Below are 25,751 nucleotides of genomic sequence, written 5' to 3' on the forward strand. Positions count from 1 at the left end.
ACATTTTATGACAGCATCTGCAACTTTAAATCTTTCAAGTGGTCCTGGACACCCTCTGCGAAGGTCATCCTTTCATCGTGCAATGCGTCGTTCAACACTTGTCGCGCAAAGCATAAATTAAGCTCTATAGCCCCACTATTCGGGGCTACCTTCACTGCCTTTCTATAATCTGTTGGCTCCAATGATTAACCAAGCTTATTCACTCTGCCATCCAGCTCTATGGTTACATTAACACTGCTCAACATTTACCTGCTGCTGAGGCGAGTTTTCAGATTGATGCTGGAGCAAGGGCACTTTGACGCGGATGCTGTTGAACCACCAAACCACCCTGCCGCTGAGAGGAAATGGCTTTTCATTAGCGATTTATACTGCACGCACACATGAAAATAATCATTTTTATCAGTGCCAATGACGCAATCCTACAGCCAGAGCCCCAAATCCACTGAAGGCTCTGTTAGTTCCTGAATTAAGTTTCGATATATAGGGCTCTGCCCTGCACTGCACTGCCGTGGGCTACCACACCATACTTCCACTGCGACGACAGCCCAAAAAAACGCCGAACCAACAGGCAGGTTGGCCAGAACGAGAAGCCCAAACAGCAGTGGCTGTTGCAGCAGAGCTATGCCTGATTTATACTTAGTAGTGTTTGGGTGTTGCACACCCATGCACCGCGTTATGAGCCTGTGCTATGCTATTTCCGCAAACCATTAAATCAGGCGTTACAAGTCATTCTGGTAATCCAGCGTTTGTCCTCCTCAAAATCACAATCGTCTTTTAAAAGTTCTCATTCTGTTAAATGTCAAGTTCCATTCGTTTCAAAGAAAAATAAAATGCATGATCTTTCAAAACTCAAGTCTCTTTTATCCTTTTCGATCCCTCCTCCTGGCGGAGGGTGGTGGAATGACACGTTGGAATGGCTCTCCCAGCTGTCCGTCATGCTGGCAGACTGGGACTTACAGTCCCGGGCAGCCAATAGAGAGTGAGCGTTGACGAGGCGGAAGTGATATTAGTCTTTGTGGACAGGCTTGAAGCCAAATGCTGTAGATGAGATAGATGATGATGGTGTATGTATGTGTTTATATGTACGTCTGTGTGTGTGTGTGTGTCTGTGTGTGTGTCTGTGTCTGTGTCTGTGTCTGTGTCTGTGTCTGTGTGTGTGTGTGTGTGTGTGTGTGTGTGTGTGTGTGTGTGTGTGTGTGTGTGTGTGTGTGTGTGTGTGTGTGTGTGTCTGTGTCTGTGTCTGTGTCTGTGTCTGTGTCTGTGTCTGTGTGTGTGTGTGTGTGTGTGTGTGTGTGTGTGTGTGTGTGTGTGTGTGTGTGTGTGTGTGTGTAAAACATTTCCTGCCCAGGTGGTAGGTCCTGATATTTCAGGGTTCACCTCCCCAAAGGAGGAGGGGGAGGCAGTGGGGGAGGGCCTCCTCTCATCACTGGAACAAACACAAAGACAAAAGACACGTTAGTGTGCGTGTGTGTGTGTGTGTGTGTGTGTGTGTGTGTGTGTGTGTGTGTGTGTGTGTGTGTGTGTGTGTGTGTGTCAATACACAGTAAAACCTTATTTTATCAATATGTAATACCAAATTAAAGGTAGGGTAAGTGATATTTTTTGGTTAAAACAAAAGTATTTTGTTAAAAGGTTAAAGCACTATATTCTGATAGTAATCATTGCTATAGAGTGTGTGTTCAGTAACAGGAGTCTCCCCGTCTCTCCAGCTCTTTAATAAACAGAAAATACATTTTCTGGTAGGTGACAAAACCTCAGCCAATCAGGAGAAAGTACCCATTTATCAGCTTAATTTTTATAGTGTTCCAGTTCCAATTTTGTCTGCTCATTTCTTAGTGTCATCACTTCCAATTTCACTTGTTTAATCTATATCCTGATGGACTTCTCTATCCTTATTGGATAAAATTGGAAATTAAACTGAAACTGAAACGAAAATGCATTTTCTGTTTAATAAAGAGCTGGAGAGACAAGGAGACTCCTGTTACTGCGTGCGTGCGTGCGTGCGTGCGTGCGTGCGTGCGTGCGTGCGTGCGTGCGTGCGTGCGTGCGTGTGTGTGTGTGTGTGTGTGTGTGTGTGCGTGCGTATGCGTGTGTGTGTGTGTGTGTTCATACCTTTGTTGGCCTTGCTAGGATAGATCTTGGCGAAATGCCGATACTCATCCGGAGCAGGGAAGTCATCCAGAGGATGGAAGGAATATTTGGACTCAAAGTCGTCTGGAAGAAGAAGACAGTAAAGATAAATGAGTAGAGGCCGGCGACACAGAAATGGAGGAATAGAAGAAGTAAGGAGGGAGAGGAAGGGGGGGGAAAGGGAGAGAGCAGACCAAGGTATGAGCAGAGCGGAAGGAAGTAGGAGGGAGGACAGGAGACAAAGAGGAAGGATAGAAGCATGAAGCAGGGGAGAGTTTTTCGTTGTTTTTTTCAGAGAGGTTTGGTGTCCGTGTTCAAAGACACATATAGACAAAGTAATATGATTGATTCTTAAAGGACGACTTCACCCATGTTCAATATATATCTTCATATACTTGGTCCTCACTAATGCTCATGATGATATGGTGGTACCATTGTTGTGCACTCAGTCTGTGTCTCAGAGAAGGACTGTGTAGATTCCAGAAACCCAGTGACATCACCGTTAGTCAGGTTTTTCTTTTCAAACAATATTTCAAATTTTGTATTTAATTTTGTATTAATGCGAGAACAATGGCTTCCATTATAGCATGCTAACTTTACAGTTTCTAGTTTCTATTCGCTTGGATTCCCCATTGATGATGTCACCGGTAGGCCTTCCTCTGAGACACAGACTGAGTAGACAAAAATGGTACCATATTATCATGAGCATTAGTGAGGACCAATTATATGAGGATAGTTTGAAAATGGCTGAAGTCGTCCTTAAATTATATACAGAAAACATACCTGCAGATAGAAAGGCAGATGGAGAGAATACAGACAGACATGTAGATAGAGAGGACAGACAGGTGGGATAGATAGAATACAGACAGACAGGCAGAGAGAATACAGGGAGAGGCAGATTTAGTTTTACCTCGTGTGGAATATGTCATTTTGTTCTTGCACGAAGGCCTATGCCCCATATCTGTTACCGTTATAGCGATGCACCTTATGTAATGCACCAACAGTTATTTTCTACCTTATTGTTGCACCATATTGTCTAAAACCTGTACATTCCTGCTACTTTTTGGACCTTAGAAACCTCTGATGTGACAATAGAGTTGATTCTGAGATAGACAGGCAGGCAGACAGACAGACAGAAAGAATACAGAGAGACAGGTAGACAGAGAGAGAGACCATAGACAGGTGGCTAGAACGACAGAATACATACAGACAGACAGACAGGTAGGCAGACTCACCGACAAAGGAACGAGGGATAGAGGGAGAGTGTCCATTGCGGATGGGAGGGGGAGGCGGGGGAGGCCCAGCGGGGGTGCGGGAGGGAGGAGGAGGAGGCTTCCCCCGCGTGGGCGGGTCTGAGGACAGGGAGGGGCTACCGTGCGTCCTGTACGGAGGCGGGGGCGGGGGCGGAGCCTCGCGCCCACCGGCCCTGGACGACGGCTGGCCTGGTACCGGTGGAGCTGGGAAGGAGAGAGATGTTACAGGCACCATATTTTCATTGATAAAGAGTTTTTTAGTGACAAAAATGCATATAGTTGCTGTCGGGCAGAATCTCCATATTCTAACTTTTTGCGTTTTGCCGTAAATTAACACCCTACTTGATCATACTACAGCGTCACATAAAAGTATCAAAAGTAGCAGATCTACAAGCTGAAAACGCAGCGCGAAGCGACGCGTTTTGAGCTTGCAAAATCTGCTTTTCACAGCAGAAAAAAAATCCTTACAGGAGCTGTTTGGTGTGTGGATTTTTCTTCTTCAACTTCACACACACACACCTTGCGTCATTTGTTTTTATCTACTGTAACTTTACTCAGTGTCATTGCTTGCCACTGGTCTACGCACTTTAACCCATTAAGACCTGGAACTGTGTCATTTTTCGATTTGAGCTAAAAAGCATTATTTTACACTTTAGGCTATTCAAAAATAGCAGATATACAAGCTCATAGCGCGGCACCGAGTGCCGCGCTACAAGCTTATAGATCTGCTATTTTTGAAAAATCATGAAAATGTGTGCAAATCTTTGAATATATATATTTTTAAAGCGAACATTTTTAACTCAAATCTTTGCTTCTGGGGGTCCCTGGAACAACATATTTTGATGGGGGTCCGCGGCCAAAAACATATAATTTTGGGGGTCCTTGACATGAAAAAGATTGAGCACCACTGATATAGAAACATACGTTTTTCAGAAAACTGTTGGGATTTAGGAGACATGTAGAATCGGCTTCAGGTCTCAATGGGTTAATAAACAAAGTTGTTGTCATTACCTGCTCCTCTTCCTGGGGCATCCCTCACTGGAGGCGGTGGTCTGTTGCCTCCCTGCTGGGAGGGGGTGGGGGAGGAGGGAGGGGGAGGGGGAGGAGGGGCGGGGCCTCTAGTGGGAGTGTGGCCGCCCGGCGAAGGGGCCGGCCTCTTGTTGCTAAGCGAGTTGTGTCGCTGCGGCAGCTCGGGCGCCGCCTCGGGGCTGGACGGGCCGTTGGCGACGCGGTACGGCGGAGGGGGAGGAGCCAAAGAAGAGGAAGAGGAAGCAGGGTTCCCGCCGGAGGTCGGCGGTCGTCTGCTGTTGCCGGGCGAAGGCGGCGGCTTGGCGGGCAGAGGCGGAGTGCTATTGGGCGTGGGCGGGAGGGGCTTCTCCCTGTTATAGGACGAGATGGGAGGCGAGGGGGCGTTGCCACGGCGACAGAGGGGGGGAGGCGGGGGAGGGGCGGAGGAGGAGTGCTTCATGCCGGTGGGAGAAGAGGAGGGAGAGGAGGCCAGGTTGGGGAGAGAGGGACGCTGGGAGCGCGCCGTCTCCGTGGGCGACGAGGCCTGGGAGGAGGGGCCGTCCGCGTCGTCGTGACGATGGCTGGGGGGGCGGGGTGGGGCGGCGGCTCGGGTGGAGGGCGAGCGACCGGTCGATCCGTCTGAAACAAGCATACGTCAATGAGACGTTGGGGGCCATGCACACCAAGAACGATGACTATAACGATAACTTTAAATATATGGATGGCAGAGCCCACACCACAACCGTAACGACGATAGCGGTGAGCGATATCGTTTGGATCACTTTCAGAGTGATTGGATGAACGACAGAAACAGTGACATCTGGTAGCCTGGTAGCCTACCAACTATCAGAGTCAGATTATCCATATAGCTTAATGTATGTGTCTTTCAGCACCAGCGTCACGGAGGCGGAGACACTCTTGTTCAGCAGTGTGGACGCTCACATAATTATCGTTACAGTCATCGTGTCTGGTGTGAACGGACCCTTAACGCCCACCGGGTGTAAGCTCACCAATCAGCTACTCACCCCCTACTGGACGCAGTTTGGGAACGCCTCCGTGGAACAGCCCTCCGATTGGTGGAACAGAGCCCGAAGGGCTGCCATTGGCTGACCCGGCTCCAGACCCACCTCCTTTAGACTCTGAGAACCACAACCATTGGACAATGAGTCAAGTGTTGAGGCCCTACCAGCACACTGCTACCATTACTATGCTATGCTAATACTGCAACTACAGCTACAGGTTTCACTCACTATCGTATCAATGCTACTTGAATGGGTAGATGTGGTGAGAGCATGCCACGGTGCTATGTCATGTATTTTTGTATGTTTGATGAGATGACACGAGATGGGATGCAGTGAGATGAGTAAAATTTTATGAATCGTTTACGGCCCCAGGCAGCTCCGTTTGACATCAAAAGGACAGAACACAACAAGACAAACAGTGGTAAAACATATCATATTACAATAAAGTAGAATACAGGATATTATTAGGGTGAACAATTATGCAGGAGATTGCAAAACTAAAAACGGCAATCCAATATAATTTGCAAGAGATTTAAATCTTTAATTTGAGGGTATTTTTTCTGTGTGTAAAACTTCACATCAATGTGTATTGCAAAATATATTGAGATTGAAATGCAAAAATAGAAACCAGTGAAGCTATATATATTTTGTGCAGTTTCGAGCCTTAAGGTACTGAATATATACACACACATGCTGTACTTTGAATCAGGTGCTTAAATATGTCTTAGGTCCATTCTGTCACCATGCGGTCGTCCACTTCGGTGAAACAGCAAAAACAAAAAGGCAGTTATCGACCGCGTGGAGCCGTTTGTCAGTGCTATGCTAATAATAATAACAACAACTGAAATGTCTTGTTTTGAATAATATTTCACTCCCCTTAGCTTTGTTGTGACCTAACCTACTTATCGATCAGTTTGCAGTGAGACGTCTCAATGTCGAATGAAATATCTCTGTTTGTACTGACACTCTTCGTATGATGTCAAACTGGACAACAACGGACATTTTATAAGCACCCGCTCCACTTTGCATTCCCTCTTGCATCATGATGTATTTTGTATGTAAGGAAACGTCCATGAACAAAGACACTAACAAGCATGATCAAAAATAACATCAATAGCCTCTATGCAGGATGCTTACAACTTTTTTTTCTTGCCAGCTATTCCAGTACTTGTCCTTTTTGTCTATTATGAAATAATAATAACAATTGAGCCTTTATATATTCCCATAAGGAACTTTAAAAAAAACATTCCTTTAACGGTGTACGTTGTACATACATTTTCTAATACTATGATATAGTTTGAATGCTGTGGTAGAGGAGAAATAGGGAGCTAGCCACAACAAATCCAGTCTTTCGACAGATCCTAAATATTTGAGAATTAAGATGTGCCATGTTTACAAGGCAGACAACTCTTAATTCATTTTGACTTTGTTAAAACAGTAAATAATAATTTGGTTAATTATAAGAATGACAGCGAATAATAATAATAACAATAATAATAATAATAATAATAAAGCATTTATGAGGTGACATTAATCAGCGACATTAAAACACAAAATTGAAGCTTTACAGAAAACACATACATGCATCCAACAGACTGACATGAACCAATGTCCTAATGAAGACATGAGGGCATCTTACTGTAACTCAGTATCTTATTTCATTTCAATTAACAAATGCATGAAGCCTGCCTGATTTATACTTTGTCGTATGATGGTGTCGATTACTGAAAATAGTCGATCTACAAGCTCACCATGTGTCATATATCGCTATTTTTTGGCAAGCGACACAGCCGTACAACAGAGCATAAATTAAGCATGATATCCTGGAGAGGCAAACTTCCTCAGCTCTAATCCTTATATTTGAAATAATGTTGTTCAATATGTAGACGCAAGCAAAGTGACGTGTAAAAGATGTGTTGTGTCCCAGCTGTGATATTTCACCTGAGATAGAGCTGATTTCTAGTTCTGGTATTCTAGTTTGTTACGTGGTAGCCTAGTATCATAAGATTCAAGTTGGCCACGGTCATTTCTGTAGAGTTGCTAATATTAATATTAGAAAGAGTTGCTCTTTCTTTGCATCAAAATTGAGCGTATTACTTTAAGTGCATGTGAATCTACAGTATAACAAAGCAGAAGATACTACTATGATGAGCAGTTTACATGAGACAACCTTACTTTTAACGTTTAACTTTCTTTACTTTTCTTTTTCTTTTCTTTTTTACAAACTAGCTAATGTCCTATGAATTCAAAAGAGTTTAATTCAGTTTCTTAACCCATTAAGACCTGAGGCCGATTATGTTTTTTATCAGTCTACTAAATTAAAAGATGCCATGCTGACGTTGGTGTAATACACCATACAGTAAGTCAGAAATAATATCAAAACCTGCCATTTGAATGATTCCATATTAACCCTCTGAATCTTTCACTTTGACTTCTGTTATGTCATCCTAAGCCCTAGAGCTGGGCAATATATCGATTATATATAATATCGGGATATGATACTAGATTTATGTGGCAAAAGGCTGTCTTTTCATGGTATTTTATACTTTAAAAAAACTGTCAAAAGTTGCCAAAAATAGACAATCTAAGCTCACAACACGTCACAATGTGACACGTTGTGGGCTTCTATATCGCTATTTTTTACAAATTAAAAAAGAAAATGTAAATTATTTCCACAATGCAATATATCAACATCAAGGTATTTATGGCCCTGATTCGCCCAGCCCCTTCTAACGCCTCCTCAGCTGTCTATCCTTGCAAACAGCTACAGTCATAGCATTCCCGAGCAACGCCCCAGCGGATACGGTTTTGGACAGGGAACGTATGGAAAGGCTGGCTAAAATAAGTAAATAAATCCAAATTAAATACAACCTTGCATCTTGCATACAGCCTATCGGTGCGTACAGTACATTGTGTGGTCTTACTCTCTAGCGATATGGGAGCGCTCCTATTGCTGGTCACCTTCTTCTGCTCTTCTGGGGAGGACTGCTGCGGTTGTTCCTGTTTTGGTTGACTTAAGTATTGGAATAACCGAATGTATGGGTGATCTACTGCTGTTGGTGTTGTAGCTGTCTTTGGTGTTTGGGTCTTACTCTCTAGCTGGGGAGCGCTGCGGTCGCTCACCACCGCCACCTTCTTCAGTTTGGTGCCATTGGAGATGTCGGAGAGCAGGGCACCGCGACCTTTGGCCTCCTCTCGGTTCAGCTTGGGAGGGGTGGTGTTGGCCTGTTGAGTGGGGGGGGTTTGCAGAGAAAGACAGGGAGGGTTGAGGCAGAAGTGGGAGGTAGTTGAGGAGGGTTGGGGGTACAAAAAGAGAGGGGGATTAAGAGAGGGAAGCGAGATAAAAAAAGAGAGAGAAAAGGTAGAAGAGAGGGATGTGTATGTTGATAAAGGGCTGGGCCAATAAGACCATGAGATTACATATTTTGGATATCGTAATAATGTGATATGGCAAACATTTTGTCTTTTCCTGGTTTTAATCACTTAAGCTTTATTTTATACTTTCAAAATGTGTCAACAATTTTTTAAATAGCAGATCTATAGTAGATCAACCGTTTCCGCTATTTTGGACAAATTTGGAAAAATGTATGCAAAAGTGTATATTATCGTCACTGTAGAAAACATTCAGGGCATATTTGCCAGCAATAGCCTATATATGGAGATCCCCATAGATGGAGACGATATACCTGCAACGTCGTCATAGAGACCTAAACGTGCCATATGTACGGAGTCTAACATCAGCGAACCCTTCCCAGAAACTCCATGTATAGACATAACCATCACGTCCAGGACTGACGTCATGGTCCCATATTTGGGCATAACTAACATAGGCAGCTCCATATATAGAGACGTCTGACACTATCTGACATCACCATAGTGATGTCAGGACCGCCATCCAGCATTATAAGAGGGGCTCAACACCCCTCGGTAGTTCAGTTCCAGCAACGACCCCGAGCAACATTAACTAACAGAGAGACAAGCATCAATCGATTCCAGCAATAATCGAGCCTATAGCCTGATACATATTCTCACAGTGGCTTTCGGATTTGGATAACGAGCCAGCCGATAAGAGTTTCTATAGTCACAATGTAGATATTTATATTGTGTATAGGTATTTGTTCAAAAATATTGTGATATTATATTTTGTCCACATCGCCCAGCCGCCAGCCCTACAGTAAGTCGATATAATGCATTATGTAATATCACATGAAACTGAGTTGTGGGTGTCAAAACCATTCCAAAGTCATTCATTCAGTCAATATAAAACGACCATAAAACAACAGTAACAACACACTCTCCCAGCCTAGCACCATAATACTGTGTTAATAATCTACTGGTTGGTTCTGAGTCAATTTGTGACTTTGTCACTTGTAGCGAGTGAGTGCACACACACACACACGAACACGCACACGCACGCACACACACACACACACACACACACACGCACACGAACACGCACAGTCGCAAGTCACGTCACCTCTGTAATTTAATTCATGAATCCCAGGACCATTATCCATTCTCTTTTGGACTGCTTCAGGACATCTGAACTATGTCTACCTACATACTACAGTACCTAACAGGTCACACAATGGGCATTAATATGCACGAGTCGGCAGCTTCTGAAGCTTGGTAAAAGGTGCGAATGGGGCAGCCAATTCTATCTATTGTTGTCGGTGGAGCAGATTTTTTTCTCGCCTCCGTCTTTCAGCAGCTAGCCTGGGCAAGAGCTCCATTGACTGGGCCAAGGCTCGAGTGGCCCAACGGAAGCTACGCTTATGATCTGAACTGTTCATACTAAGCATGGATGGTGTGCCTTTGCGAATGGTTTGTTGGTTTACCAACCAATTATGTTGTTATGGGACATAACAACATAGGAAATCAAGGATGTCTGCTGTAAAAAGAGAATGACGTATCCAAGATGTTTTGAAATCTCAAAGAGTCGTGGATGAAAGCAAGAAGGAAGAGTCCGAAAGAGGTAGAGGGCAATGGCTGAGCAGTGTCTGCACCCTTTCACACACACACACACACACACACACACACACACACACACACACACACACACACACACACACACACACACACACACACACACAGTGTGTTGCTGGAGCTTTTCATAAAATGTTCTCCCCAATTTAGTCGTTATGCCAATTAATTCCTCCCCACACTAACTCGGTGTGTGTGTGTGTGTGTGTGTGTGTGTGTGTGTGTGTGTGTGTGTGTGTGTGTGTGTGTGTGTGTGTGTGTGTGTGTGTGTGTGTGTGCGCGCGTGTGCGTGCGCGTGTAAGGTGGCAGCATGGCTTACCTGACTGAAGGTGGGCGGAGGTGGAGGACCCCCAGGGGGAGGAGGGGGCGGGGGAGGAATGGGCATCCTGCTCTTTTTACTGTCCTGGTCCTGACCTGTAACACACACACACACACACACACACACACACACACACACACACACACACACACACACACACACACACACACACACACACACACACACACACACACACACACACACACACACAGTTTCTATAACACAGCCTATCCTTCTAAAACGTTTTTCTAGACTACAGAGACACCCATGTACCTGTCAAACTAGTTCAATAACATAAAAGACACACAGAGGCACACGACACCAGAGGGAGCGCCACTGATCTCGTTCAACCCAGATTTGGCACAAACATGGGGTTAAATTTGTTCTACTACTATGCCACCAAAATGGTGAATGCCCTTCCACCAGACATCAAAAAGTGTGACTCCTTACCCTCCTTCAAAACTGCCATAAAAGAGCACCTGTCTGCAAATTGTAACTGGACCTAGTAAAGTCTAAAGCTTAACTTCAGAAATGACCCCCCCCCCACCCCCAAACCGTTTACTGTACATAATATATATATGTTTTATTGCTACTATAGTGTTGATGATGTCTTGTATATTAAATGTCTTGATGAATTGAAGACACAGGACCACAATGAAAACAAGCCCTATAGGCCTTTTTGTGTATTTTTGAGGATACTATCAGCACCATTGTACAATCTACCACTGTACTATTTGCAAACTGTTAATAAAGTATTCAATCAATCAAAAATGTTATTACAATGTTTCGGAAATATTCTATATATGTTCAGACGTCATGACCTTGTAGATCGACTATTTTCAAATAGCTGATGTGTATATAGGATAGGTTTAAAGTGGTTAAACTGATTTTGATGCTATATCAACTAATTTTGCTGGGGACCCCCTGGAACCCGCTCCTCGAGGACTCATGGTGGTCCCCACGAGTCCCCTCTTTGAGAACCACTGGTATATGTTACCCCCCCCCCCTGCTACCATGATAATCACTGAATTCACATTCTTTAGCTAAAATTGTGCAAATAAAACCAAAAGCTAGGAAGCTAACACTGTATCCAATGCATGATTGGTTCTCCATTAGCTTAAATTCTCAGTGTATCGGGGTTTGCAAAAGCTAACTTTCTACAATAAAACCCTAGTATCATCTCCAATGTAAACGTAACGTTATATATACATTATAAAGCATCTTAAGCTGCAGCTCAAGTTATCTTGGGGTTATCATGGCAAGCTTAGCCGAGTTAGCTAGCATCGTTAGCTTCACACGCCATCATCAATAATGGCCTGGGCTGGCTGGGAAATCACTGCAGACAGACAGACAGACAGCTATAGCTGAAGCTTTATAACACTGTTATACTGCAACGTTATGAACACACCGGGTGTGAAAAACCCTCAAAGATCCTCTCTCCTATTATCACAACAACTGAGAGGATAAGCAGCTGTTAAAATGAATTATCGTGATGATTAAATCATAATCAATAATAATAACATTCCATAACAACAAAGCAGCGGGGGGGGGACATTTAACGCACATTCATCAAAACAATATCCATCATCCATGATAACCGACCTGCGATGTGTTATCGGTCCATTCATGGGTCCAGATCTGGTCATTTAACTCATTGTTGTAGTTATTAACTGGTGTTACAATGTTGTTGTAGCTCTGGCCGTGTTGTTTAGCTGCATTCAGTAGCCATCATCATCATCATCATCATTCATGGATATCTGCAGGTTTACTCTGTACAGCCAACAAGAAGAGAGCAGAGGAAATATAGCGCTGCTGCTCTGCTGCACCCCGCTGTGAATGATGACAAGACTGTCTGTCACTGCATGCATCACCGTCACACCGTCATACTATAACACAGTGGTTCTCAAACTTGTTCATGTCAAGGACCCCCCAAATTATGTTTTTTTTTGGCTGCGGACCCCCTGTCACAAAAAAGCGTTTTGTGTCAGGGATTTTTCATAGGGCGGCACTCGGTGCCATGAGCTTGTAGATCTGCTATTTTTGAATAGCCAAAGTATAAAATATGGTTAAAGTGGTTAAAATGATTGTAACACAATAATTACTAATTTTGCTGGGGGCCCCCTAGCTGGTACCCCCCCAAGGACCCCACCGGACCCCACTTTGAGAACCAATGCTATAACATATAAGATATTGACACACTTGGTTCTTTTTGTATAAATGTTGACGAAACAATATCTCATTTATTTTGGTATTGTACTTACTGTCATGTCTTTTGGATTGATCTTAATAATTTCATAAATTCCAAAATTGACTCTTCTTTTAGAATGCATATTCAGCATGTGTCATTTGGACTGAATTCTAAACTGACTGAAAAAAATCTAAAATAAGGGTAGACAAAATGTATGTTATCAACTCAATTTCATATTCAATGCTAAATTTGCTAAACAACGTCCAAATATTGTTGTTTTAAAGCCATATTATTGTCATATCCTACTTAGAAACCTTAAAACGTTTGTACAAACACTAAAACGATGAAAACCAGAAGAATCTGTGAAGGATATGGTAGGCCTATTGCTTAAATAAAGTCTATATAGGCCTAACCTCTTCATTTATTGTATTGTAACTGCAGTTTGTCCTGTTATTTTGTATTTTTTTTGTTAATATTTTGTCAATAAAAAATAAATTAAAATGAACAAATAAATACATAAATAAATACATAAATATACACACATATATACACTATATATACATATATATATATATATATATATATATATATATATAATGATGAATTGATCATTTAAATTAAGATATATACTGTATAATAATATACAGTCATTAATAATACCACTGCGATGCATGTACATATTATCTATCCTCAATTGGAATAAACAAGTAGACGAAGATGTTGAGGGAAAAACTCAATGTAACATCCAGTGATGTAATGTTACATCACAGTGCGTAATACAAAATTAATAAAAAGGGTTATAAAGTGTTCATGGAAATGTGACTGGTTTACTTGCAGTGTGCACATCTGGCCCACAACGGATACGGAAACAGTTTGTGTGCGTGCACATGTGTGTGCGTGTATATGACCGGATATAGTAGGCGGGCGCTAACCACCAGCGGACGCCATTGGTTGGTTAAAAGGCCCTCACGAGCAGATACGTCATACTCTAAGCTCCAATCACATCACACACTGTACCGCCGATATTTGAAAACAGAAATGGCCGTGGAACGGTAGGCTCTTCAAAGATATTTCACACATTTTAAACAAATATGGTTAACATTATCTCAATGCGCTAGTTGTACTAAGTATTAATGTATGTGTCTCTAACATACACTATATTATAGCTGCTTATTTTGACTCAACTGCCCGTTTACAAGAACAATAAGCTGCTAAACGATGCATTCATTGGAAACAAAACAACAGAATCCAAACTGCGCAACGAGTGGATTTTGTGACCTTTTTCTGTAACGGGTTATGAAACGGTTCCATATCATACGCGTTTAATGTTGTTCTTTCTACTATTGTATCTTTTATGTATGCTGGCATATTGCCGCAAGCAACTTATAATGCTAACGATGCAGATAACATAGCATTTAAGTTGCTGTACTCATTCAAGTACTGTACTTACGTACAATTTTGATGTTTTTTTTTTTTACTTTCTTCAATATTTACACATTTCAATACCTTTACTTCTACCCCTCTACATCTCAGAGGATAATATTGTACTTTTTACTCCACTAAAATGTATATGAAAACTTCAGTATACTAGTTACTTTGTAGATTTAGATTATTATTATAAAACATACATGAACCACTTCAGCCCTATATACATTTCGGCCATTTGAAAATTGATCTACAAGCTCACAATGCATCTTGATGCTACGCATTGTGAGCTTGTAGATCTGCTATTTTCAATAGATTTCTTATACATTTTGAACTTGTGAAATGGGACATTTTGCACAATGAGTACTCTTACCTTTGGCACTTAGTATATTTTGATATTTTAGTATATTTTAATGCTGATACTTTTGTACTTTTGAAGTACATTTTGAATATGGGACTTCTACTTGTATTTCTACATTGCAGTATTGATACTTTTACTTCAGTAAAACATGCGAGTACTCCTTCTTCCATCACTGTTCCATGTTTTGAATTGTCTTTGCATGTGTTGTGGTAGGGTGCTGGGGAGATGTGACCCTGCTCTCCTGGACCTGTATGGAGACTCAGAGCAGACCGACGACTATGTGACTGACACTGACTCCAGAATGATAGTATGTCTGTCTGTCTGTCTCCCACGATCCTGTTCATCTGTCTGTCTCCATGTTCCTCTGTCTGTCTGTCTCCAGCCCTGTTCATCTGTCTGTCTCCCTCCCTGTTCCCCTCCCTGTCTGTCTGTCTGTCTGTCTCCCTGTTCCCCTGTCTGTCTGTCTGTCTGTCTCTCTCCCTGTTCCTTTGTCTGTCTGTCTCCATGTTCATCTGTCTGTCTGTCTGTCTCCATGTTCATCTGTCTGTCTGTCTCCATGTTCATCTGTCTCCCTCCCTCCCTCCCTCCCTCCCTCCCTGTCTGTCTGTCTGTCTGTCTGTCTGTCTGTCTCTCCCTACCTGTTCCTCTGTCTGTCTGTCTCCATGTTCATCTGTCTGTCTGTCTCCATGTTCATCTGTCTGTCTGTCTCCATGTTCATCTGTCTGTCTCCATGTCCATCTGTCTGTCTCTCCCTACCTGTTCCTCTGTCTTTCTGTCTCCATGTTACTCTGTCTCTCTGTCTCTCCCTACCTGTTCCTCTGTCTGTGTCTGTCTCCATGTTCCTCTGTCTCTCTCCCTACCTGTTCCTCTGTCTGTCTGTCTCCATGTTCATCTGTCTGTCTGTCTCCATGTTCATCTGTCTGTCTCCATGTCCATCTGTCTGTCTCTCCCTACCTGTTCCTCTGTCTTTCTGTCTCCATGTTACTCTGTCTCTCTGTCTCTCCCTACCTGTTCCTCTGTCTGTCTGTCTCCATGTTACTCTGTCTCTCTGTCTCTCCCTCCCTGTTCCTCTGTCTGTGTCTGTCTCCATGTTCCTCTGTCTGTCTCTCCCTACCTGTTCCTCTGTCTGTCTGTCTCCATGTTCATCTGTCTCTCTGTCTCTCCCTACCTGTTCCTCTGTCTGTCTGTCTCCATGTTACTCTGTCTCTCTGTCTCTCCCTCCCTGTTCCTCTGTCTGTCTGTCTGTCTCCAATCTCTCCATGTTCATCTGTCTGTCTCTCCCTACCTGTTCCTCTGTCTGTCTATCTCTCCCTACCTGTTCCTCTGTCTGTCTGTCTCCATGTTACTTTGTCTCTCTGTCTCTCCCTCCCTGTTCCTCTGTCTGTCTGTCTCCATGTTTATCTGTCTGTCTCGCTGTTTATCTAACATGTCTGCCTGTCGGTCTGAAGGCAGGTCTCTCTATCTCTCTCTCTCTCTCTGTCATTCTCGCTCTCTCATTCTCTCTTTCTCAGTGATCAGTAGTGTGTGTGTGTGCGTGTGCGTGTGTGTGTGTGTGTGTAGGATCGGCGTCGTATGCAGAAGGTTCTGTTCTGTCAGATGTCTGTTCTGGACTCCATGATATCTGTGCTGGAGGGACTGGAATGTCCACGGAAACTGCTGAGCGAGCCTCGTCCGGCTAACCCTGGTACAGTGCTCGATCGCCCGCTTACTCAACCTTGAAATCACAGCGCCACACACTCACTCAGTACTCACTCATACACTTATGTCTTACCATTGTGTGTGTGTGTGTTAACAGACAACAAAGCGCGTACCAGGTGGAAGGCTGTGAAGGCGAAGGTCAAAGCAGAGGTTGAGGAGATGGAGAGTCTGATCAACACACTGCAGGGCAAGGTGGAGCAGATTGACACCAAACGACACACACTTACGCAGCTGGTCCAGGAACTACAGAAAAAGGTAACACACACACACACACACACACACGCACACACACACACACACACACACACACACACACACACAGTACACGTCCCTAATCCATATACAACAAAATATATGATTTGCTTGTTTGTTCTGGTTTAATGTTTTGGCCATTTTGTACGGCCAAAGTGGTAATGTGAGATAGTTGTAATAAACGATGCTTGAGCTGTGACCTTTGAACTGCCGCAGCCAACCACACTTGGAAATCCAGTGACTTTTAGTATTATACATACAGGCAGGTTTTGTTCTTTTTCCAGTGTGAACAACACAGTACAGACTTAAAACTCACTTAGAATCAGTTTACAAGCTACAAGAAAGAACTGAATGGTCAGTCGGTGATGAGAAGCGAGACAGCTGAATGATGCTCATGGGGATATAATATACCGTACATGTTTCTGTTGAAACTTGTCAAACATTCAACCATGTGGAACGCAAATGTTCTGAGTCTGACCTCCGTAATTCAGTCACATTGAAGCTCAGGGGCCCTTTGGGAACAGTGGTTCTCATCTCATCTTATGGCCCCAGAGGCTAGGACCTACTCCCTGGTATTTAAATCCTCCTCTCCAACAGAAAGAGATGAGTGAGCAGTTGGAACAGCACCTGCAGAAGGCCCAAAATGCGTTGCACGCGTGTGAAGGTCAGCGGTCAAATCTCGGGGGAGAGTCGGAGACGTTGCTTGGTTACCTTGCCAACTGGCAGGTGCTTCAAGACGAGTAAGTTACGGGGCAGCTTTGCTGTGTGTTTGTCCATCTGTATCTCTGTGTGTATGTTAGCCTGAGTACTTACAGTATGTGTGTGCTAAAGAGCTAGTGTTCTGCACTCTGTGTAGGGGGGGGGGGGCACATATTGTAGTCATTAGTGTGTTTGTATGGATCATTGGTTCCCAACCTGGGGTTCGGGGCACCAAAGTTCACAGGGGGTGCGTGGGGCCTTCTCTCTTTGGAGGCATAGTCCAACATTGTAAACATTTTGCACTAAACCACTTGGACTAGAGGTGTGTGTATGTATGCACGAGTATTTGCATTACTGATCAATGTGTCATTATCCAGGCTCCAGGGCTATGTGACAGCCGCCCACGAGACGTTGCATTACAAGATAGTCTCAGCCAGCCAGTCAGAGCTCTGCCTTGAGCTGGGGCCATCATGTAACAGCCACTCCACCAAGCTGGAGCCACTAAAGCTGTCGGTAACCTGGAGCCACGACGAGCGCTTCAGACTGCAGGTGAATACCACAACTACTGCTATTATTAGGAATATTACTACTGCTACTGCTGTCATGAGATAAGGTGCAACAATATAAAAATAACAAACAACCATTGATGTGGGTGGTGTAGTATTAGTAGCTACTACCAGCGTGATATAACTATGAGAGTGACGACACTAGCGTTGACTCCCATTGTAAGAATGGAATGCGGAAGTTCTCTTTCGATCTCGATGAGGAAGTTCCAATGTTTGGAACTACAGGAGGCAACATCCCGCTTTGCGGCGAGATCAAAGCGTGCGGCAACTCTCTCTTCTACACTCTGGCTACTACTAGTACTAATACCAAAGGAATTAAAAAAGGAAATTGCAACGAGGTACGAAACTCAATATGTATTCAAAACAAACGACTGTAGATTGTTACGTGTATGTGTGCAGAGAGCTGTCTAATGTCTCCGACTGGCTGTCTCTCCCTATTCTCTCATTCTCTCTCTCTATACCCCCTCTCTGTAGGTGAGAGGAGGTAGAGCAGGCATCATGGAAGAGTGTGTTGATGGCCGTATGTCTCAACTGAGTGCCACCCTGGTGGAGGTGACGGAGCGCTACACCAGTCAAAAGGACATGCTGGCTGAGATACAGGCCCTGCATGCTAGGTTGGTAGTGCATTGCACAAGTATTTTTTTTCTTCATGAGCTTCATTTTGCCTCCCATTTTATGCATTTCTAATACCCTAGTCATTTGTGTTTATGTTGGGGACAGGGATGAACTCCCGGGTCAAAATGATCTCCAAAGCCCCCACCTCTGTCCTGACTGCCCATAATGCACACACGTCGCAGGTTTCCATTTGCACACGACAAAAGAGCACACTCCAGGCTCTCCCACATACTAATCAAAATAAAGATGCTGTAATTCCCAAATGTAATGCCTAAAGTTTTCCATGGCAAATTGATAACTTGTTATTTAATGATCTGAACATAGGCCTACTCTATGTCAGATTTAAATGCTGTGTATATGTAAACAGTCAAAACATAAGCCTACATACATAATTATCACACATTATAGGCTAAATCAATATATTCATTACTGTTAATAACCCTCCATTATTCTTTTCAATAACCATTAACCAACCACCACATCTTTCGAATTTAAATGGGTAAAAACAGGCACTGGTTGTGCCCAACTGCCCCATAGTCTTATTATTATTATTATTGTGCAAAATAGGCATGCATGGATGAAACCTACTGAGCTAATCCTTTCTTTACTGCATATTGTCACACCAGAACCATATCCAAATAAGCTCATGGTGCGGCATGATTAGTGTTGTTGAACTCCAAATGTCAAGAGCCAAACTTGAGGCTCTTATCGCCAACCCATTTAAGCTCTCTCATGGGACATGGTAAACCACAAGTCATTTTTTTATGAGCTTCATTTTACACATTTCTAAGACCCTAGTCATTTACATTCGTGTCACGGAAGTGCGTACTGTACACTTGTTTTGTTTCACTCGACATCCTGGTATGTGCATGTTTGAAACGGGCAATAAGCCATTCCATCCGCCACAGCTTGCCAACTCTGACTGTGCGCTTGGGCTGCAGGAACCCAGTATTGGCTCGCCTCCAAGCAACAATGGCATCAAGGGACAGACAAAACCATAATTTTGACTTCTATGTCAAGGAAAATTAGGAAGATAGAAAAAAACCTATATTTTATGTGATCACAAATGCTGTATACATTCTTAAGAGATGTGTATTTTTTTTGACAAATTATTCCATCAGAATATTTAGAGGTTGGGTGAACTTTTGGGCTCCCCTGGCCCAGGGCCTGGGTTCGGTTTGCCCCCCCTGTTGGCGGCCCTGGGTTAGGACTATTACTGGCTCCCAAACAGAGGTCTGGGTCTGGCCCTCTCAGACACTTAGTCTTAGCTAGAACTCCAGGGCCTTCCTGACCAAATAAGGAATAGCTTTCTTAACCAATGAGCAGTAATTACCATTTAATCTTGCCTTGGGTTTGAATTGCCACTCAAACATTTAGTTTATACTGTATGTAGGGAATACAAAATTGTGCCGTTTTAACTAGGGATGTACCAATACATTTTTTTTTCCCATTCCGATACCCACAACATGGGTATCGTTCAATACAGAGTACCGATCCGATAGGTGTAAGTTAACAAATCTTGGACAGTGGTTCTCAAAGTGGGGTCCAGGGACCATCTGGGCTCCTTGAGGGGTTCCAAAGGGACCCTTGCAGGTCTGTAACTCTGAGAGTGTACAAATGGAACACTCTCAGAGTTATTGGGGTCCTTGAAAGAACCACTTGCGAACCACTGATCTAGGAATAAATAAAAAAATCCATTAATAATTGTTAATGTGCAGCTACAAGTTAGTAAAATAATAATGTAAAATAGTACAGTAAGAGTATAAAACAGTCGTGCAACATCAACTGAAGCAAAATATGACTGTAAATGAAATATCATCATGTTATAAATTGCATGGTGTCGGAATGGCATAGACTGGCATACTCGCCGATACCGATACCAGCATTTTAGGCAGTATCGGTATCGGAACAACACTAGTTTTAACTAATTGCATTCTGTATGTGTGTCCCCAGTTTTGCCATAGACTGGCGTCCTGCCGAGAGGCAGTTAATGTATCTGAAGTCAGCCTCAGTCATCTGTATCCTGGAGGTGGAGATGGGATACCCGACTGCAGGACAGACCACACTGCTGTCTGTACGCAAAGACACACAACTTATAGACACGGCGCTGCTACAGGTAACAACTTTTCCTATCGATTAGTCACCCCATGGAGACTTGAATTCATGGATATTTGTTTTGTTTTTGTCGCATTCCTAAGCCAATAATTTGATGACCGGCAGCGGTTCCGGTAGGAGACGCAAAGAGTCCTTTGAGTCTCCTGCCCGGAACCGCTGCCTACGTCCGCTGGTCATCAAATTATTGGCCTAGGAATGCGACAAAAACAAAAGAATATCCATGAATTCAAGTCTCCATGGGGTGACTAATCCATAGAAGAAGAAAAAATTTTTTTGGGTGAACTATTTAACACCTTACTTGAACATTCTACAACACTCATACGACAGTGCTTCGCGCCGCGTTTTGAGCTTGTAGATCTGCTACTTCTGAATTTGAATCCTGAAAGTTTTGGAACACAATGAGGTTTTCACCCGACAGAGACGATATATATATATATATATATGTAGCTAAAATCTAAAATGACACGGATGCTTTCCCAGTTTTAATGGGTTAAATGTAAATGAACGTATTGAAGGATGCTGCAAGACAAAGTGACTTGATAATATTACGTTTAGTCATTATATAGAGCAGTGGCTCTCAAACATGTTCATGTCAAGGACCCCCAAAATGATATGTATTTGGCTGTGTAGTATAAAATATGGTTAAAGTGGTTAAAAATGATTGTGATGCTATATTAACTACTTTTGCTGGGGACCCCCTGGAACCCCCCCCCCCCCCCCCCCCCCCCCCAAGGACTCCTGGGGGTCCCCGGACCCCACTTTGAGAACCAATGATATAGAGTACCTGTTAAGTTGTGGACTGCTTTTGATTTCAGCCTCCCAAGGACAACCTGAGTCTGACAGCGTGGTTGGTCTTCCTCAGTTCCTGTCCCCTCATCTGACCTGTATGTTAAATAGTCCTCTCTGTCACCCTTTTAATTTCTTATCTTCTTTACTCTATTTATGTGTTATCTTAGCTCTGTTTTTTGTTCTCTCCTCAACACTGATTCCCTCCTATCTTGCTGTGTAACATTTGAATGTTGTTTTTAATTGCTCCACAAGGTGGCAGTCTGTGACCTGGTATTGTATTAATAAACCTTCACATTGAGACAGTCTTTGGTTGTATGTTCAGATTATATTAGTTTTTTTTGGGGGAAACAACCTTTTATCATTCAGTTTAACTAAAATTCACAGAGTTCAGGCTTTGAAATGGCTATTTGACAGACTTATTTAATTTTCTCAAAGTTTTGTGTGATCTCACGATGTAAGGTGATACGTTGCGTTAAGATTTGTCTCAATATTGTCACGCTACACAATTCAAAAATGTATTTCCATCATGTATTTATTTAAGGTTAAAGGGAGATTACGTTATAACATTTATAACTTTACACACTCTACTTTTACCTACAAATTTGGCAGATACATTGAAGATTACTTTTGTCTTTCAGTATCTCAATGTCTAATTTGTCATTGTAGGGAAATCTTATCATTATTAAAGAAGTCGATCTACTGCCCAGCACTAAATATTCTCCAAAGTGGTAGGTAGGGCTGTCACGATTACAAATTTAAGTTGACGATTAATTATCACACAAAATTATTGCGATTAACGTTTAATTATGTTTTTGACATTGAACATTGGAACATATGAATACAACTTTTATTTCTGTTTGGTTTTTAGGCTTCATAATCACAAATTGCACATGACACATATGACAAATAACTTAAACATACAAAGAAAGTACTGGCATATTTAATAATATTATACTTTCCCCCCAAAAAACTAAAAATAGCGGAAATTGCAGATCTACAAGCTTAAGCTTGTAGATCTGCACGTAAGAAAAGCTTTCTACATGGAAACGATTATGACAATTGTGCAAAATAATTGCGACTATCTCAAATAATTGCGATTAGGCGATTATGTAATAATTGTGACAGGCCTACAAAGTGGTAATCTGTGCGTCGAAATGGTCCTTCCGGTGATGTCATCAGGAACACGGATACCAGATATCGTAGCTGTCGTATAGAAACCTTGTACGACTGCATGTCCAAAACTGAGATTTTTCAGGAAAAAAATACCTGTGTTCCAATGGATCCAATATAGTTATTATAGATCACAAGCTCTTTTTAGAGCTTTTTATTTTGGTTCAATATTTATAAAACCCACAGACAGACTTTACCACTCTCACTTTCACATTAAAAAAAGTTAGTAACAAAGCAAAAACTGCAGATTTACACCACAAAGTGTTGCACCACGACACGTTGTGAGCGTGTAGATCTGCTTTTTTTGGGTTACTTTTGTGAAACAATGTAGTATGATGAAGTGGGGCATTATTTTATAAAACAAACAAAAAGTTGAAATATGGAGATATGGGGTTTCCTGCCCGCCGGCAACGATATGAAGTTCTAAATAGAAGCCAGTTACATAATGGAATAAAATGCCACGTCTTAAAGCCTAACTGAGCGATACTGCCGGCAAATGCATCAAGGCTTTGAATCTCTGAACCGTGGTTCAGTTAGTAACTGTTGGTATACTTATACTCCGAACCTATTTAACCACATGAACCCTATAGTGTCCCTATTCTGGGCTGAAAATAGCAGATCTACAAGCGGACTATGCAATGCGTTGTGACTGCTTGTGCTTGTCTAGATCAGCTATGTTCTGTGAATATATCTGATGTAGAGGGGAAAAGTCTATTTAAATATAAATCTATAGAGTTTATACAGTAGGTTATATAGTTTAAATAGTGGAGTCTGTCAGCGGTTAAAGGTGCAGTAAGTGATATTTGTTTTGTTAAAACAAGTGTTAAATGGATATTCTGATAGCAGCCATTGCTAAAGAGAGTTCAGTAACAGGGGTCTCCCTGTCTCTCCAGCTCTTTAGTAAAAAGAAAATACCTTTTCAGGTTAGGATACCCATTTTATCAGGGGAGAGAACTCATACAGGATACACATTATAAGCAAGTGAAATTGGAAGTGATGACACAAAGAAGTAAGCAGACACAATTGGAACTGGAAGGAACACATTTTAAATAAATGGGTACTCTAGTGACTAGAGTCTAGTCTCTCCTGATTGGCTGAAATTGGCAACCCACCTGTAAATGTATTTTTTGTTTATTAAAGAGCTGGAGAGACTGAGACCCCTGTTACCTGTTATTTACCATACACTATAGCAATGACTGCTATCAGAATATAGAGCTTTAACGTTTAAAAAAACAGTTGTGTTTTTAACCAGAAAATATTACTTACTCCATTACCTTTTTAATGGGGAATCTAATGCACAGAATAATTTGCCTAAATGCCCCGTAGCTGGGTGAAATCTCCAGCAGTTCTTCTGTTTGATCACTAGATGCCCCTCACTGCCTCGCCTCCCGCCATGGGCCACCTAGGCGGCATTCCTCTGCCCACCACACTCTCACTGCAGCCTGTGACATAACCAGTACCCACTACTACCCACCCACACGTTAGGTAACTCTATAGGCCCCTACGTGCCACACAGACAAAGGCGCCAGCCTTGTTTTGGTCTCATCCACCACACCCCGGTATCTGTACGATACGCTGGAAATTGGTCCGTGCCACACAAATGTGACAAGGAAGCCCTAAAGACAGAGAAATTGAGCATGATGTTGTCTTGTACTAAACTCAAAGGGGAATTGTATTGTGTGAGGGTAGCCCGCAGGTGCAAAAACTGGCCTTGTGCCCTGATAAGTTATTGGCTCAAATCCCCGTGCAGGAAGGAGGGTTGTGAGTGAATCACCTCATCCTTCAACAACTAACTGTCCTTTGAGCAAGGCACTGGACCCTGACTCTGGTTTGCGTGTCTAATAGAATTTAACACTGCCTGCTACCACCCTAAATACCCCCCATATATCTTCTGAATGCAGTCTTTGTCAACTCGCATTGGTCAGAAATATGTTAAAGAAATTATAGGCTATCCCCTACGAATAATCGTTCTCATGGTCCATTTGTACCACTTTTCCCACTCTTTCCTGTAAAGCTGCATGCATCATTTTCTGTGTAGAGGACATAAAGTTATATAAGTTACTTAAAAAGTTATGATAATTCTTTCCCCAGTTGAACTGAGATGACTCCGTCACTCTGACCCCTTTCTCTGGCCCCGCCCAGCCCCCACCGCATGCTGTTGTGTGATTGGTCCTTTGTGGGGACGCTGGGGCTTTGTGAGTGCGGGCCAATGGAGAGCAGAGAGGGAATTTGGTTACGCTGGCTGTTGTTTGTGACCTACTTTGGGTGTGTGAGAGTGGTGCACTACACACGCCACCTCTCTCATCGTCTCTCTGCCCCTCATCTCTTCATCTCCATTATAGCTCTCACTTCTCTTCTCTCCTCCTCCTCCTCCTCCTATGGCCCTCATCTGTTCATCGTTCCATTATAGCTCTGGTTCTTTTCCTCCTCTCCCTCCTCTGTATTTCACTTTTCTGCGTCATTGTCCCTCGCTCGCTCCCACACTACAAAGGGGTTGTTTACGGGTAATCTGAGGTGATGCCAGGTACTTTGGTGGTGGTTGTAAGTGGAGCTGGTCGTCTCCCGTTGCTCTCACAGCATAAAGCCAACTTTACTGGAAACTTGACAGAATGAATGTATGAGTCATCATTACTGGCAGTGGTGGAAGAAGTAGGCTACTCGGACTACTCACTTTACTCAAGTAAAAGTATAGCTATACCACAATGTAAAAACAATACTCGAGTAAGTCCTGTATTCACAATGTTATTTCAGTAAAGGTATAAAAGTATTGGCATCAAAATGTGTTTAATCTAAATCTGAAAAGTAACTAGTAAAAAAAAGTGTTATAAAGTTTCAAGAAAAGTGAAGGTACCTCAAATTGTATTTAAGTACAGGTACTTGAGTAAATCTAGTTAGTTACTTTCCACCTCTGCTAGCAGGTTGATTCTTTTTGAATTAAGAGTTCAACCCACAGTCAAACATGACCGGTGCTGGTTTGGGTTTTTATTTCAGGACCTTTTACGAAGAGGTTAGAGGACAGGTTTGCCAGTAGTAGCACCACGTCACCCATTTCGGATGCTGTCAATGCACTGAATGGGACATTATCATGTCTAGTCAGACGATTGAATGGTCTAAGAAGTAGGTGAGATACTGACCTACCCACGTTTATTGATTGGGTC

At 42.7% G+C, this 25,751-nt stretch overlaps 2 protein-coding genes across 4 annotated transcripts in view; one reads left to right on the forward strand and one right to left on the reverse strand.

Annotated features, from left to right (window-relative positions):
• Positions 1 to 725: 725 nt before the first annotated feature.
• On the reverse strand, positions 726 to 12,529 carry wipf2b (WAS/WASL interacting protein family, member 2b). Of its 2 annotated transcripts, none has more exons than XM_080448028.1 (8): positions 12,318 to 12,529; positions 10,716 to 10,810; positions 8,506 to 8,638; positions 5,417 to 5,530; positions 4,395 to 5,030; positions 3,366 to 3,587; positions 2,113 to 2,214; positions 726 to 1,426 (listed from the first exon to the last, which is right to left on the reverse strand). In XM_080448028.1, the coding sequence occupies exons 2-8, from the start codon at positions 10,779 to 10,781 to the stop codon at positions 1,374 to 1,376; spliced, it is 1,326 nt and encodes a 441-aa protein (XP_080304154.1). In that variant the 5' UTR covers positions 10,782 to 10,810; positions 12,318 to 12,529; the 3' UTR covers positions 726 to 1,373. The 2 variants fall into 2 exon arrangements, with proteins under 2 accessions (XP_080304154.1, XP_080304153.1); XM_080448027.1 differs by having other exon boundaries at positions 8,338 to 8,638.
• A 1,406-nt stretch (positions 12,530 to 13,935) lies between these two features.
• The window catches only part of LOC308099321 (uncharacterized protein), a 33,310-nt gene continuing 21,494 nt past the window's right edge, over positions 13,936 to 25,751 (forward strand). Inside the window, exons 1-9 of one of the 2 annotated variants that reach the window (XM_080448047.1) lie at positions 13,936 to 13,955; positions 14,903 to 14,996; positions 16,250 to 16,373; positions 16,485 to 16,642; positions 17,237 to 17,379; positions 17,716 to 17,887; positions 18,379 to 18,518; positions 20,473 to 20,635; positions 21,450 to 21,518. In XM_080448047.1, coding sequence (XP_080304173.1) covers positions 13,942 to 13,955; positions 14,903 to 14,996; positions 16,250 to 16,373; positions 16,485 to 16,642; positions 17,237 to 17,379; positions 17,716 to 17,887; positions 18,379 to 18,518; positions 20,473 to 20,635; positions 21,450 to 21,515 — 1,074 coding nt within the window. In that variant the 5' untranslated portion in view covers positions 13,936 to 13,941 and the 3' untranslated portion in view covers positions 21,516 to 21,518. Of the gene's footprint in view, positions 13,956 to 14,902; positions 14,997 to 16,249; positions 16,374 to 16,484; positions 16,643 to 17,236; positions 17,380 to 17,715; positions 17,888 to 18,378; positions 18,519 to 20,472; positions 20,636 to 21,449; positions 21,908 to 25,751 lie in introns of those variants that run through there. The other variant, XM_080448046.1, reaches the window with a different exon arrangement.

This window comes from Gymnoscopelus braueri (genome assembly GCF_963280865.1).
Source record: "Gymnoscopelus braueri genome assembly, chromosome: 13".
In the NCBI taxonomy this organism is placed as follows: Eukaryota; Metazoa; Chordata; class Actinopteri; order Myctophiformes; family Myctophidae; genus Gymnoscopelus; species Gymnoscopelus braueri.